Here is a 14,817-nt window from a genome sequence, read left to right as displayed (position 1 = left end):
GAATGATTTTAGTACCCCAGTACTTCTAAACCAGCATGTCAGGATAAAGTGGGAGGAAGGCCCTAAGTGATACAATTCTTAGACATTTACCACTATTGTGAAAACCCATGAATGAGTATGGTTTTACGCCACTTTTAGCTATGTTCCAGCAATATCATGGCGGGGGACACCAGACATGGGCTTCACTCATTGTACCCATGTCGGGAATCAAACCTGGTCTTCACATGATGAGCGAATGCTTTAACCACTAGGCTACCAGGCCACCCCTGAAACCCATGAGCATAGGTACAAACCTAGAAACCTAATCAGAACGAATCTTGGATTCAAACCCACGATGATAGGTTTCACTTAATGAATCAAGAAACTCGTAAGTTTACAGTGAAACCGTGTGAACTGGCCTTTCTTTTACCATATAACTTGACACATCATTCAGACATGGAAACATCAAGGTCCTACCAAAATCCCATAGTTATCAATATTTGACCCCTGTACAAGTCAAAGCAGACTGAATCAATATATCAGAAGAGTTGATGTGTCCCTGGCATCAATACTTGATAATTGGACTTCATTGATCCAAAGTATCCATTTTTTAACGACTGGTATGCAAAACTAGTGATGGTGACACTGATTGACTGACAACACATCCATGGCTGGATGGGTCCACCAATCCAGGTAGAGTGATACTGCAGCCATTACACAGACGAGGTAATTAATCCAGGTGGCGCTGACAAGCAACTGACACTAACCCCGATGAACCCATTAAGCACTGAGGTTAACCAGCTTACGGGTATACAGATCGATTAGTTATTGGGAAAATATCAAACTGTTGGAGCATCAAATCGGGAGATAGATAGACTCGTGTAAGCGTTACGAGTTTGAACATGCAAGCCGATGTGGATCCTGATCCCTGTGGACATTTTGGTTATTTTCATTTAGTAACATGAAAATCTTTTATTTTTACGTGTTTATTATTACAAAGAACCGCTGACTTTTGATTCTCAATACTGCATTTTCCGCTCTTTTTGTTGATCACGTGACAAAGGACAGCCTGGCAATGCTAAAGGACAAAATGGCTACTGCCCAACTAATTACCAGCTGGTTACTGCCCCGATTACCAGCTGGTTGCTACCCCGATTACCAGCTGGTCACTGACAGAGAATGAGAGGGAAACGATATGCAGACAATTTCAGATGTCCCTAGTCGGAGCTTTCCGCATCTGTTACAGAATGGAGGCCATTTTGTAAGGATGATCTGTGTTACGTGATCAGTCAGAATTGCAAGAAAGCTCAAGAAGAGGAATATGAACAGAAATAGAAGTGAACTTTTATTCAAGTGTGTCACCGGGCCCTCATCAAGCATACTTTTCAATTAAAAAAACATTTAAATCCTTTTCATTAAGTTCATCATTTCATGTTTCTGTCGAATGTACTTGTGCAAAGGTTTATCCTTGGCTTCATAAGTTTATCCTTGGCTTCATAAAATAAACATCATCATCACAAGGTATCTCTATCAAATGGCTCTCCAATAATAGTAATACACATCCTCTATATCTCCACTGCCTGCATTTGGTAAACCTACACTAACCCACATTTGAGGTGAGGTGAGGTGAAATTGGGTTTAACGTCGCGTCCAAGATTATTGCACTTATATAGCGACGTGCATGCATGTGTATGTGTGTGTGTGGCTGCTTGTACTAGTCCGGGCTGATGCCGATTTATAGTGCTAGCTCACTGAGATACCATGCCGCAGTTTAACATGAATACCCCACTCAGACACAGTATACTGACTCCGAGCCGACCAGTCCTTGTTTTAGCCCCTTAATGCCGAGCGCCAGACAGGGTAACAACAAGTACAATCTTTTAACGTCTTTTTGTATGACGCGGCCCGGGATCGAACCCTGGACCTTCCGCTCTCCGGGCGGACGCTCTACCACAGGACCACGGAGGCGGTACTAACCCACATTTGAGCAGATACTTGTATAAGTGGATAAGTGTGGTATATAAAATAATAACAACAACAACAACAACCCCTGGATCCATTTTCTTTGTTCTTGCGAATTCTCAAATTACCCACCCTTGCTAATCCAAGGAATTGTGAACCCAGTGCAAGATTAACTACTCAATAATTAACAGTAAGTATCACTCCTTTGTTGTGCTGTAAGTGCATTGTGCTGTATTATACATTAAACTTACACATAATATTCAGGGTTTGAATTATAGTGGCAATGGCATGGTCAAAAAGTCTCAAACAAGATACCGGTAATACATAGTTGGATTTTAATATTTCAACAGCACCAAGGAGTTTTGAGTGTGACATGGTTACACTGTATCAGCATTCATATTTATATAAAGAAGAATATTGATGAAACGGAGTTTCTCACTTCAAGTTCAAGGGCTAGATATTAAACTTACAAGTACTCATACTTCAATTGGGCAACAAGTTGCATCGTTTATGGCTTGCAAATTTGTTGCTAACAAATTAACTTTGGTGTGTCAAAATATAAATAAACTTATGCAACTTAACACACTCAATAATTGCCATCAGTGTCATGTTATATTCAGCACACAGTTGTTTTGGGCGACCATTTTAGTTGGAAACAATAAATTCTAATTCTGTATATTGTGCATGATGGTAAATATTTTTACAGTATCGGACAAAGCTTTTCTGTTTATTATGTTAATAACATCATGTATAATGTGCACAAAGAGTATATCATGTGTATATATAGTGACCTAGTATTCTTCAAACAGTTACCATGGTTACTTACATCTATTAGATTTTCTGGGTATTGTTTTATTTTTGTAATTCATCAATGACAGAGCAGTGAAGCAAATATAATAAATTTAATATATTTTCATTGCACTTTCTCACTGGCTTAGTGTTCCCTGACTGGTCGAATCCCTAAACTGCAACATGAACAAAGCCTTACAATTCTCACATGTCTGCTGTACTCCCTCTCCTTTAGCCTTGCTCTCACTGTTAACAGTGTTTAATATATAGAGAGTGATAATCATGATAAAACAGATATATATTGTACGTTGATACACGCAAACAAATGCATTGTTGTTTAACATGTTTAATGCCACGGTTATATGATGGCTGCAAGGTTCATACAGACATGGAACACTACAATTCAAGGCCTTTTCTAGGTTTTCAACTGTCATTTTCAAGGCATTTTCAAATGCATTTTTAGCCCTAGTCAGTCAATATATTTTTTAAATCCAACATACTATATATTAGTCATAAGACCTAAAATGCTTAATCAACATCATAAATTTTCCAAACAGGTGTATTTTCATAACAACCAAATTAAATAAATTAAGTCTGTAATGAATTCTTCATGGTCTTTGGCCCACAAATCTATCACTGTGATAAATCACACATACACTTTCATTAACAAGTACAAGGCTTTTCAAGCTATTTTGGTTATTGTTTAAGGTTGACAGTAAAATTCAAGGCCTTTTCAAGCCTGTACAAACCCTGTATCTGTCAATAAATAATAGAATCTTACATAAGTCACACAAGACAAACCAATGGGCTTCTGTGGCATGTATGCACATCAAGTATTGAGTGAGTGAGTGAGTTGGGTTTAGCGCCGCTTTTAACAGTATTCCAGTTATATCAAGGCATGTTGGCTTAATGTGGGAGGAAAGCCCGAAGTGATGTAGGTCTCAGACGTTTACCACTTCGGTGAAACCCACGAACCCGGATTCGAACCAACAATCATATGTTTCTGGCGTGCCATGTCCATGGTCTCCTGGATTCAGAGTTCCAGATAAGCTATCTGCGTAAAATATGCATCAGAAATGCAGAAATATGCAGTAAAATAATATCCAAGCGTATCAAATATGCAACGAACATTACAGATACGCTACAAAAATAAAATTTGTGCATATCATCAAAATATTGTGAAGTAATCCTGCGTATTCGATCAGCAAATCAGCAACTTATTTTGAAATTATAAACGGGCATTCCGTCAACCTTGCCAAACTCCACGATGACAGTTACATCATGATCATTTGCCATCACACTTTCTTGTGGAAGTATGGTGGTATTTTTGAGTCCTATAAAGCTCTCGAATCCACATGTTTGCAGGGACTTGATGAACAGTGTTTTTAAATATTTAACTTAAATACCCACATGTGTAAAACCTTGTGGGTAACAGCAATTTGAATACCCAGAATTACTGATACCCAATGATTTTAAAATGCATGGGTAAAATACCCACAACACCAAAAGCTTATCTGGAGCTCTGTGTAATACATCTGTGAAGTTAAAATATCACTGCCCCACTACACTAACAGTAGCCAGTGACTGAGTTTGGTTTAATGCTGCTTTGAACAGTATGTCCGTCATTTCCCATGTCCACTTAATGTGAGGGGAAAGCAAGAAACGATTTTCAAATTTAGTGACACCATTGAGTATGGGCATGGTGCTGAAAGTCCAAGAAACATGGGACTAAAACCAACAATCTTTGGATAATGGCACTTGCTGCAAACTCCAGGGGACATAACTCTTCATGAAGAATAGCAGTGCCACTGACAATGAGGACACTAGCACCCACTACTTACAGTACCCAGACACAACCTGTCACAACACGATCACTCAAAGGTGGATCATGACAACAGTGTTACATAAGCTTCAAAAACAGGTTGTACCACGCTTCACAAACTCTGATTGCCATCATGGTTCGTGGTATCTATAGCCATACACCACACCATAGTCCTGCACCATGACCGTGCAATATATTTATTTAATGAAAAAATAATAATCTAGATATGCATACAAAAGCAAGTCTAGCCAGCTCAAGCTAGCTCTATTCCATCAGCATGCATAGGGAATTTTTTTTATTTTTAGAGTCAAGAAGGATATTGTGTAATATAAGATTTTAGAGACTAAAAGTTAGTCTAACCACACCATACCAAACTAGATAAATATCTGAAAATAATAAATTACTTAAAACTTTAAAACTGAATAACACAATGAAAATTATTCCATGAGTTTTCATGCATATTATAGTTTTTCTCAATTATCTATCAGTTTGACACAAAAACTATAGCACTGATAAAACAGTGACAAGAATAAACTTATCAGATAAAGTGGCAATATTGATAAACACGAGAAACATGAAAAAACTCTCTTATACAATTTCTCCAAGTCTCAGACACAAGAGGCAGAGCCAGGATTTTGCATAGATAGGTTGCACACAATACCTTAGTCTCAAGATGAACAAAAACATGCAACATGCTTGACAGGAAAAGAGTCTGAGCACCCTAACGCCACCCCAATGCCACCCAACTTTCTGTGACTCCGACATGGGACATGCTGGACATTGAATCAGGTAGTCATTAGCTGGTGAGATATTTCAAGAGGAACTTTTTTTCTTTCTGATAAACTTATCATCCATTACAGAACCAGACAAGACAGGAAACTTACCATCCATTACAGAACCAGACAAAACAGGAAAATTACCATCCATTACAGAACCTGACAAGACCGGAAACTTACCATCCATTACAGGACCAGACAAGACTGGAAACTTACCATCCATTACAGAACCAGACAAGACAGGAAACTTACCATCCATTACAGAACCAGACAAGACTGGAAACTTACCATCCATTACAGAACCAGACAAGACCGGAAACTTACCATCAGAACCGGACAGGACAGTAAACTTACCATCCATTACAGAACTAGACAAGACAGGAAACTTACCATCAGAACCGGACAAGACAGGAAACTTACCATCAGAACCGGACAAGACAGGAAACTTACCATCCATTACAGAACCAGACTGTAGTGAGCCCCACGACAAGACAGTAGATATGCCGGAGTGTAGGGGACGTGTCAGGTGGCTGGAGCTTCAGGTGGAAGAACAGCCCAAAGAAAATACCCAGAAACTGGCTGCTCATGAAGTTGAACTGAAACACAAAAGACACGTTCAAGTTGATGCATTCTCATTAAAATCTGATCTTTTACTCTGACACAATACCTGTCTGTGTTAAGATCCGAGGACACCTCTATAGAATGTTGTGTCATATCAATCTCATAAAAATCAGAACTTATACTCAGATACGATACACATGTTCAGATCTGAGGACGCCTTGAGAGACTTTGACACCCTTATTAAAATAAAGGATGTGTGGGTTCTGGAGCCAATCAGATGTGAGCTTTCTGAAACAATTCAGCCTCATTCCTCTTCCACTTTCATTCAGAAATTTTCATCTTAGCAAAGACAACCAAACCACAACAGGATACAAATATACCCTCGAAAATACAACCTTTTGGGTTAATTCAACGGCGCTCAGAAATGACAGGATGTACAAAATATCCACAGCATGATAGAGCAGCTTTACTTGACACCATGCTTCAGAAGATGCTTAAAGTTAATACAAATGATGCACAATTTTTTTAGTTCTCAATATAGCTGCCATATTGAAATGGCAATTTTGATAACAAAATTGTACCCCCTTTAATGCTTATAGCAACAAACATCCACACAAACTTTCAGCTGAATCCTTTCAGCCTTGTAAAAGGTTTACGGATGACTTGCAACAACATAAGCTCACATGGGCTTTTTGAATTTTGAATACCGTAATCAACGTAATAAGCGCCCAGGACGCTCTCAAAATTAGAAATAAGGGGCTCTTATTAGAATATTATTTTGGTGTAAAAACAGAGTTGAAAGATAAATTTCGTGGTTTATGCTGACAGCCTGAAATGTTTATATACGACAGACATATTTTTCCAGAATTTAATTGCCCATAATTAAGGGTGCATTTAACACACGAGTGCATATTATACGCGAATACATAAGTCTTGTGTACATTGATCAATCAGAAGGGGGTGCTAATTGAGATTGTTCACAAGCAAATATATTAGCAAATATCGTCGTGGGCACTTATTAGAGCGGGGCGATTATTACATCGAATATGGAAATTTAACGCTGAAATACATTTGACTGTCATACATTTGACCGACTCAAGCTTTAGGCTAGAGACTAGCATGACAAGATACACTAGTCTAGGTTGGCTGTCATCACCATCAGTCAATAGCTATTGTTAACCGCTGTGTGGCTCATTATGAACGGTAATCACAGCCAAAAGAAACACAAATATCATACATGTTGGTTAATACAGGAAGACTTACTCATATTCAAGAGATATCAGACTGGTTCGATGCACAAACAAACATACCTGTATGTTGTGTGAACCGATGCTCATGAACGCATCACATGTGACGTCATAGAGCTATGACTCAAGATGCACCATCTTTTTCATGCAGGATTAGCGTGTAAAGTTTGTAAATCTTGTGCAGCATGTCGTGATAAGAATAAAGTCTGTAGTCACACTTGACTGATTGTCAGTTTTGTCTTTCTACTTCTCAATATGTTTCTATGGTTGGCATTTCTTTTGGTGGTGAGTATATATATATTTCCATAATTCAAATTCATTTCAGCTTAATACAGCTATTACATTACATAAATTTTTACATGAAATACCAAAAGCATGATTAAAGATTTTTTATGATGAAATTATTTTAAGAAAAAAATATTCAGGCATTCTGACAGAGAATGAGATGGGTTCAACAATGCTTTGAAAAGGATTTCAATAATATTCCTGCACATCTGCTGCATGGCGGAAAGAGAAGCAGGTTATTGAAAAGCATTGGTCAAGTGCTGACCAAACCATTACTAAGGTAGAAACGTCTGAATCGAGGTGGTAAATTTGGTGATTTCTTTATCTCCAAAACAAAGTAAAATATTCCAAAAGAAGATAAAAATGGTGGCAATTATATTTTATACATCCTGATTGTCATGGCATCGACAATCAAAAGGGAGTACCATCAAATGAATATTCTGTGTCACAGTGCGGCTTTTCTTTTGTATAAATCAAATATCCAAATCAAGATGTTTAAGAAATGAGTGAGTGAGTGAGTGAGTGAATATGTTTTTACGCCGCTTTACAATATTCCAACAATATCATGGCAGGGAACACCAGAAATGTTGGAAATCGAACCCGGGTCTTCGGCATGACAAACGAACGCTTTAACCACTAGGCTACCCGATCGCCCCTGGTAAAGAAATGAAGCCAAGTCATATTTAGAAAGCTGACATCTGATTGGCTCAAGGACCCATCCGCTGTTTAGATTGGAAGGGCCAAATGCCATTTACGGTTCTACAGAGTGGTCGTGAGAGTTTGGTGAAACACCATATTGAACAGTATTCCAGTTATATCATGGAGTCTCAGCTTGATGGGTCGGGAAAACCCAAAGTCATGCAGATCTTAGACGTTTACCAGTTTGGTGAACTTTTACAGGGCAAGAAATGGAGTATGCATGTGCATTTTAATTTGCAGGGAACTCACATGCATCAGGTATCATTGACGTGATGCGTTTGGGCGCTCGATTTTATTGTCGTCTGCTTTAGTTTTTTTATCATCAAATTTTTCCAGACAAAGTAATGCTAAATTTTAGCATTATTTGACAAAAATTACTTAGATATTCAAATGACAACTTTTCATGCAATGTTACTTGTGGTGATGTTTCTTTTGCAGTTCAGTATATATTAATGCGCACATTCCTGGAAACCTCCAATGTTTAGGTAATGAGATGGGAAGAGAGTTTTCAAGCACAGAATTGAAGAATGACATATGATAAAAAGGTTTTCACACTTGTGTGTTTGGGATGGTAAATATCCTGTATTAGGAATAAAAACTAGGTATTTTGCTCGCCAAGGCTCCCTCAATACATTGTATATTCCTAAAATAAAATCTTTCTACTTTCACGCTCACATGATAACCTCTATATATCTGTTGAGGTTCGTCTGTAGTATTTGAATCTATGAACCTTTAAATCTAAAGTGATTACATTTTGTTGAGATTTTACTGTTATATTTGAATCTATGAACCATTAAATCTAAAGTGTTTATACTTTTTGAGGTTGTACTTTACAAAAAAAGAAGTGATTAATTGTAACATCAGTGTTATGACAAGGATCACTCGAAATTCATGTGTGATTCGAAAACACTGGTTGAGGCACCATAGATCAAAGGACAAGGCTTTCCCATGCTATAATACATCATTAACTACCAGGGGCGGTCGGGTAGCCTAGTGGTTAAAGCGTTCGCTCGTCACGCCGAAGACCCGGGTTCGATTCCCGACATGGGTACAATGTGTGAAGCCCATTTCTGGTGTCCCCCGCCGTGATATTGCTGGAATATTGCTAAAAGCGGCGTAAAACCATACTCACTCATTAACTACCATGCTGTACTGACTAATGACCTATAAGTCAGTCAACTTTCAACAACTTCCCTATACATGAAATATGTCGTGGTTACTACTCCTATAAAGTAGGTCACTCGTGTTATCGAAAGGACAACACGGACATGTTATCATGATTATACCATTGTTGAAGAGCACAATAAGGCATTGTGTTATTTGATACTAGCACAATTGCAATAATGATGGTGAGGTGAGGTGAAATGGGGTTTAACGTCGCATTCAAGATTGTTGCACTTATATAGCGACGTGCATGCACGTGAGTGTGTGTGTGTATCCGGACTGACGCTGATTAATAGTGCTAGCCGCTGATTAATAGTGCTAGCCCACTGAGATACCATGCAGCAGTTTAACATGAATACCCCACTCAGACACAGTATACTGACTCCGAGCCGACCAGTCGTTGTTTTAGCCCCTTAATGCCGAGCACCAGACAGGGTAACAACAAGTACCATCTTTTAACGTCTTTAGGTATGACACGGCCGAGATTGAATCCCCGACCTTCCGCTCTCCAGGTGGACGCTCTACGACTAGACCACGGAGGTGGTCATAATAACCATGGGGGAATGTAACTAGAAATCTTTTGATAACCAGTCATGGATATCAGCAGTTAAAGCACCAAGATTCAGGTTATTTTTTTAGTTTGTTTGTTGTTTAATGATGCACTCAGCATATTTCAGCTATATGATGGCAGTCTGTAAATAATCAAATCTTGACAAGACGATCCGGTGATTGACATCATGAACATCGATCTATGCAATTTGGATATGATGATCACCGAATCCCGTTAGTTGCCTTTTACAACCAACATAGTCGCCTTTTAGCAGCAAGCATGGGTTGCTGAAGACAAATTCTAACCTAGATCTTCATGTGTCTTGTTAAACCAGTACTGATCAGGAACCACAGTGTTGGGTTCTTTTTTCTAAGGGATTTAAGGTTATCGGAATCAGAATAAACATGATAAAGGTGATTTATATTTTGTAATATTGTATAACTCTTTTTATTAGTTAGCGTGTGTATATAAGAAAAACAGAACTGTATCAAAACTGTCAATCTGAAAATGCAAACACACACTATGAACACATTGCACTGTTTTCACGGTTTAAACCTGCACAAAATCAGTGCTGATCATAACTCAATAACAGACATAGGGTTGTGGGACACCCCTAAACTGTAGCCACCCCCTGAAGCCGCCACAGTTTATGTCCAAAACGGTCCAATGAAGATTCCTGGTTAGAATTAGTCTTCAGCAACCCATGCTTGTCGTAAGAGGCGACAAACGGGATTGGGTGGTCAGACTTGCTGACTTGGTTGATGCATGTCATCATATCCCAATTGCGCAGATCGACGCGCATGATGTCAATCACTCGATTGTCTGGTCCAGACACGATTATTTACAGACCGCCATCACATAGCTGGAATATTGCTGTGTGCAGCTTTAAACGACAAACAGAATAACATGCAAAACACCTAAACATGCTACAGACACCCCTTTTATATTCTTAGAAACAGTTTCTAAAGCCCCAGGATTGATTCCACTACTTTAGCAGCCAAAAGGTGCTCCCTCACACACCAACCCCTGCTTGAAAAATATTATACCGTATTAGACGTAATAAGCGCTCAGGGAGCTCTCAAAATTAGAAATAGGGGGCTCTTATTAGAACAATATTTTGGTGAAAAAACAGAGATGAAAGATAATTTTCGCGGTTAATGCTGACAGCCTGAAATGTTTATATACGACAGACATATGTTTCCAGAATTAAATTGCCCATAATTAAGGGTGCATATAACACATGAGTGCATATTATAAGTCTTCTGTACATTGATCAATCAGAAGGGGTGCTAATTGGGATTGTTCACTAGCCAATATATTAGCAAATATCGTCGTGGGCGCTTTTTAGAGCGAGGCAATTATTATGTGGAATACGGTAGTTTCTAACGCTGAATATATTTGACTGACATACATTTGACTGACTCAAGATTCAGGCCAGAGACTAGCATGACTAGATACGCTAGTCTAGGTTGGCTGTCATCACCATCAGTCAATAGCTATTGTTAACCAGCTATTGCTAATTGGAATTGTTCACTTGCCAATATATTATTAGTTATGGTGTCTTTAGTTGCGGTATACGTTCACCCAATATTTTCCTGCTTACCTAATATGGCACCGTATACGGCAACTAAAGACTCCATAACTAATACATTATGCCGAAAGGTTTCCACTATTTGGTATCTTTGTCGCACATGTCATGTCAAAATGAAAACTTGACACGGTATAAACGACAGGACCAGTATAGCCGAGTACATATGTTTCCGATACAATGCTCTAATGTAAACATAAACGTTAACAATGGATTATATACTGCACTAAATGCAAACGTTTAAAATACTATAGCTAAAATGGGTAGAATTATCATAAAAATGCCTGCATGTTAAAAGAAATCTGCGGGCCACTGTAACTTGATAGCAGTCCGCTTTCCCCTAACGACGGGCTGCAATCTTTTTTATTGCTATGAGACGTCATTGGCGTCATGTTTCGTGTTTGTGACGTCATCCTATAGTATGTTCTTTGACATTGCTATTTGTAACTCAGTGACCTCATTGTAAGCTTTTTTTCTCTATAATTTTTATAGATAAAGTCATGAACGTGGTTTCTTTCATAAATAATGTCTTTGCCCATCACAATTAATGATATTAAAACACAAAACAGCGTCGAATAATGAATTTCTGTACCAGAATTTCAAGGTGAAATATGTGAGGTGGGTGTTGGAAAATCCGAGGTGGCTGCTACTGACAGTATACAGTTTCATATTAGGTCAGTAACAACCATCTTGGATTTTTACTGACAGTATACAGGCTCATGTGGGGTCAGTAGTTCTGCTCTCTGATTGGTCAATCTCACTTTAAGGCATAATAATAGCAAATATTGCCATGGGCACTTATTAGAGTGGGGTGCTTATTACGTAGAATACAGTATATAAATACACACCTGCCAGTGACCTTGTTGATACTGACAGATCATACAGTATGGTAATTATTTTACGCTTTGCATGTATGCACACAGCCATATCCATATAAACAGACATATGTATGCATAATTAAAACTTAAATTGATATGATAAAAAATAATAAAATTGAATTTGACCTTGATATAGCCAATATCAATATTACTGATTCATATAGGTTTGCCTATCTTCTTTATCTTGTTACAGGACATTGTCAGCACCATCATTTTTTCCCCAAATCTAAATTTTACATGAATAATATATTACAGGCAGCATAAAACAGTCATGTAATATATTAAACAGATTTACAACATGTAAAATCACTTAACCCAATCAACGACATGGAGGTAGTAAAATGTCAGTTTATAGTGGTCAGTTCGTCATGCATGAGCTGCCTAATATTTGTTTTGATTTGACTCAGTGACCTCCATTCTTGCGGATATTAGACGTTCAAACCATTTCAGCACCTAGCTTTACTCTGACAGTATATCCTGTATACGTTTTGACCTTGTTAACTCTGATATTTAGGCCCAGTGGGTTATGCAATGAAACAAAACATTTTTTGCAAACAATAGGATCGGGTCTGCCTTGTCTTGACAGATGATAGACATGTTTGGGCGCACTTGTGTATTGATTTCTGAACAATTACTCCAATAGGGATATATGAATTTATGAAATAACTATAACGTTCTTCGTGAAATAAATTATATGTTGGCTGCTGAAGAAAAAAACGAAGGACAATCGCAGAACAGCTGATGGAAAGAACAAGATGATCAATTTGTAAAGAAAATTGGCCCGTTTTGGGGTCCGTTTGTCTCATTATTTCTTGCTTTAGAGGTAAAAATGGATATATTTTACAAACCTGGTCGACTGGTAGTCCGACTAAATTTGCGATTGGTTCTGTCAGCCAACATCCTGCATATGTTGGATGAACCATCGTAGGTTATATCACAGAAGGTATGGAACAATCTTGGTCGACTGCTACTGCTGATTTCACCGGTGTCGTGTAACTTTGGACCCCCTAACAAAGGATCCGTCTCCTGTGAGGAATTACAGATGCTCCACACTCAGCACTGCAATACAACAAATAGTGCATTAGGTGATTAATGACGGACCACATGAATATGAATTACTTGTTTTGAATTCAATCCTTGTAGCCGCCCACGGAAATATTCCGAGCCCACTAATAACAGTTAATTCTGCAAACAAAGGAGGTGAAAAGCTCAAGTAAAGAATGCTTACAAGGAGATTAAAGCGGTAACATATTTATCCTATTTGTCTATGTGCGTGTCGGGAATGAAGAGAGCTAATTTATGTTAAAAATAAACCGTTGTCAACGGAGACAAACAAGGAAACATATATAAGTAACATTACACAATTAATTGCATAAACAAAATATGAACAACAAAAAGAGCGAAACACTTGAAAATTAACTTTCTACTTTCCACGTTGTAATATTACAATAACTGGTATGTCAATACATACTGTATTGCAGAGAGACAAAAAGTAAAAAGTATCATAAATTTGTTATTAAATCGTTATAATTTAAGGATGACAACTTCTTTATTTACTGTAAAGGAGACGTTTCGGTATACAGTATACCGTTGTCAAGCAAGGCTGAATAATGTTGTTGCTGTTGCTGCTGCTGCTGCTGCTTTAAGTGTTTTAGAGGTCGCCTTCTGCCTTAGCAATTTCAGCTGACCTGTCCCTCTTTGGGACTTATGCGTGTGAGTAGGGTAGACATATCTATTGCGAGTTTTGGTATTCATAGAATTTCTGTTTTTGTATTGATATATGATTTCTATCTTCGTATATTGATAAATTTCATTTTTATCTTTGGCTGCTCCGTTTATATACGTTCGAGTAGCTGCCCACCTTGATGAATAATGAGCATGGTAAAGAATATATATCGTAGGTGGGGGATTAACAGTAACAACAATTGCATAAATCAGAGAGATTAACGCGAGTAGGTTAAACAATGACACCAGAAGGATAAAACTGTACCAACATGATGGACAGAAAACACATGATGAGGAAGCCAATAAGACAGGAAGCAAATTGAACAGGATGAAGTGTACATGGGTCTCTCCAGGGGTGCGTTGCAAGCCACGAATCGCTTAGAGAAAGCAAATTCATCGCTCAACCCGGGGTCTGCAACAGTTTGAAGCGCTTGCGCACTCTTCCAAAATGGCGGCGCAACTACCGGTTGGTTGCCTTGACGTTTGTTTGTTTGTTGTTTAACGCCGCACTCAGCAATCTTCCAGCTATATGACGGCGGTTGTAAATAATCGAGTCTGGACCAGACAATCCAGTGATTGACATCATGAGCATCTATCCACGTAATTGGGATACGATGACATGCATTCAACCATGTCAGCGAGCCTGACCATCTGCGTTATGAAGAACGTAATAGAAGAGGCTCGATGACAAGCTGATCAAATTTATGACTACTTTGAAGATGTGGAGCAGACTGAGGATGATGGTGTGTAAGCTACCTTTGCTCATTTTCTCGTTGATCCAGTCAAGAGTTC

General features: G+C 38.4%; 1 protein-coding gene across 1 annotated transcript in view; it reads right to left on the bottom strand.

The window, feature by feature from the left end:
- The window catches only part of LOC139459699 (lysophospholipid acyltransferase 2-like), a 30,994-nt gene extending 17,744 nt beyond the window's left edge, over nucleotides 1-13,250 (bottom strand). The window contains exons 1-2 of the mRNA XM_071241339.1: nucleotides 13,149-13,250; nucleotides 5,779-5,924 (exon numbers count right to left, since the gene is read on the bottom strand). Coding sequence (XP_071097440.1) covers nucleotides 5,779-5,924; nucleotides 13,149-13,223 — 221 coding nt within the window. The 5' untranslated portion in view covers nucleotides 13,224-13,250. The remainder of the gene's footprint in view (nucleotides 1-5,778; nucleotides 5,925-13,148) is intronic.
- Nucleotides 13,251-14,817: the final 1,567 nt, after the last annotated feature.

This window comes from Haliotis cracherodii, unplaced genomic scaffold (genome assembly GCF_022045235.1).
Source record: "Haliotis cracherodii isolate W230 unplaced genomic scaffold, xgHalCrac1.p SCAF_1, whole genome shotgun sequence".
Taxonomy (NCBI): domain Eukaryota; kingdom Metazoa; phylum Mollusca; class Gastropoda; order Lepetellida; family Haliotidae; genus Haliotis; species Haliotis cracherodii.
This window is presented reverse-complemented; position numbering and strand designations above follow the sequence as displayed.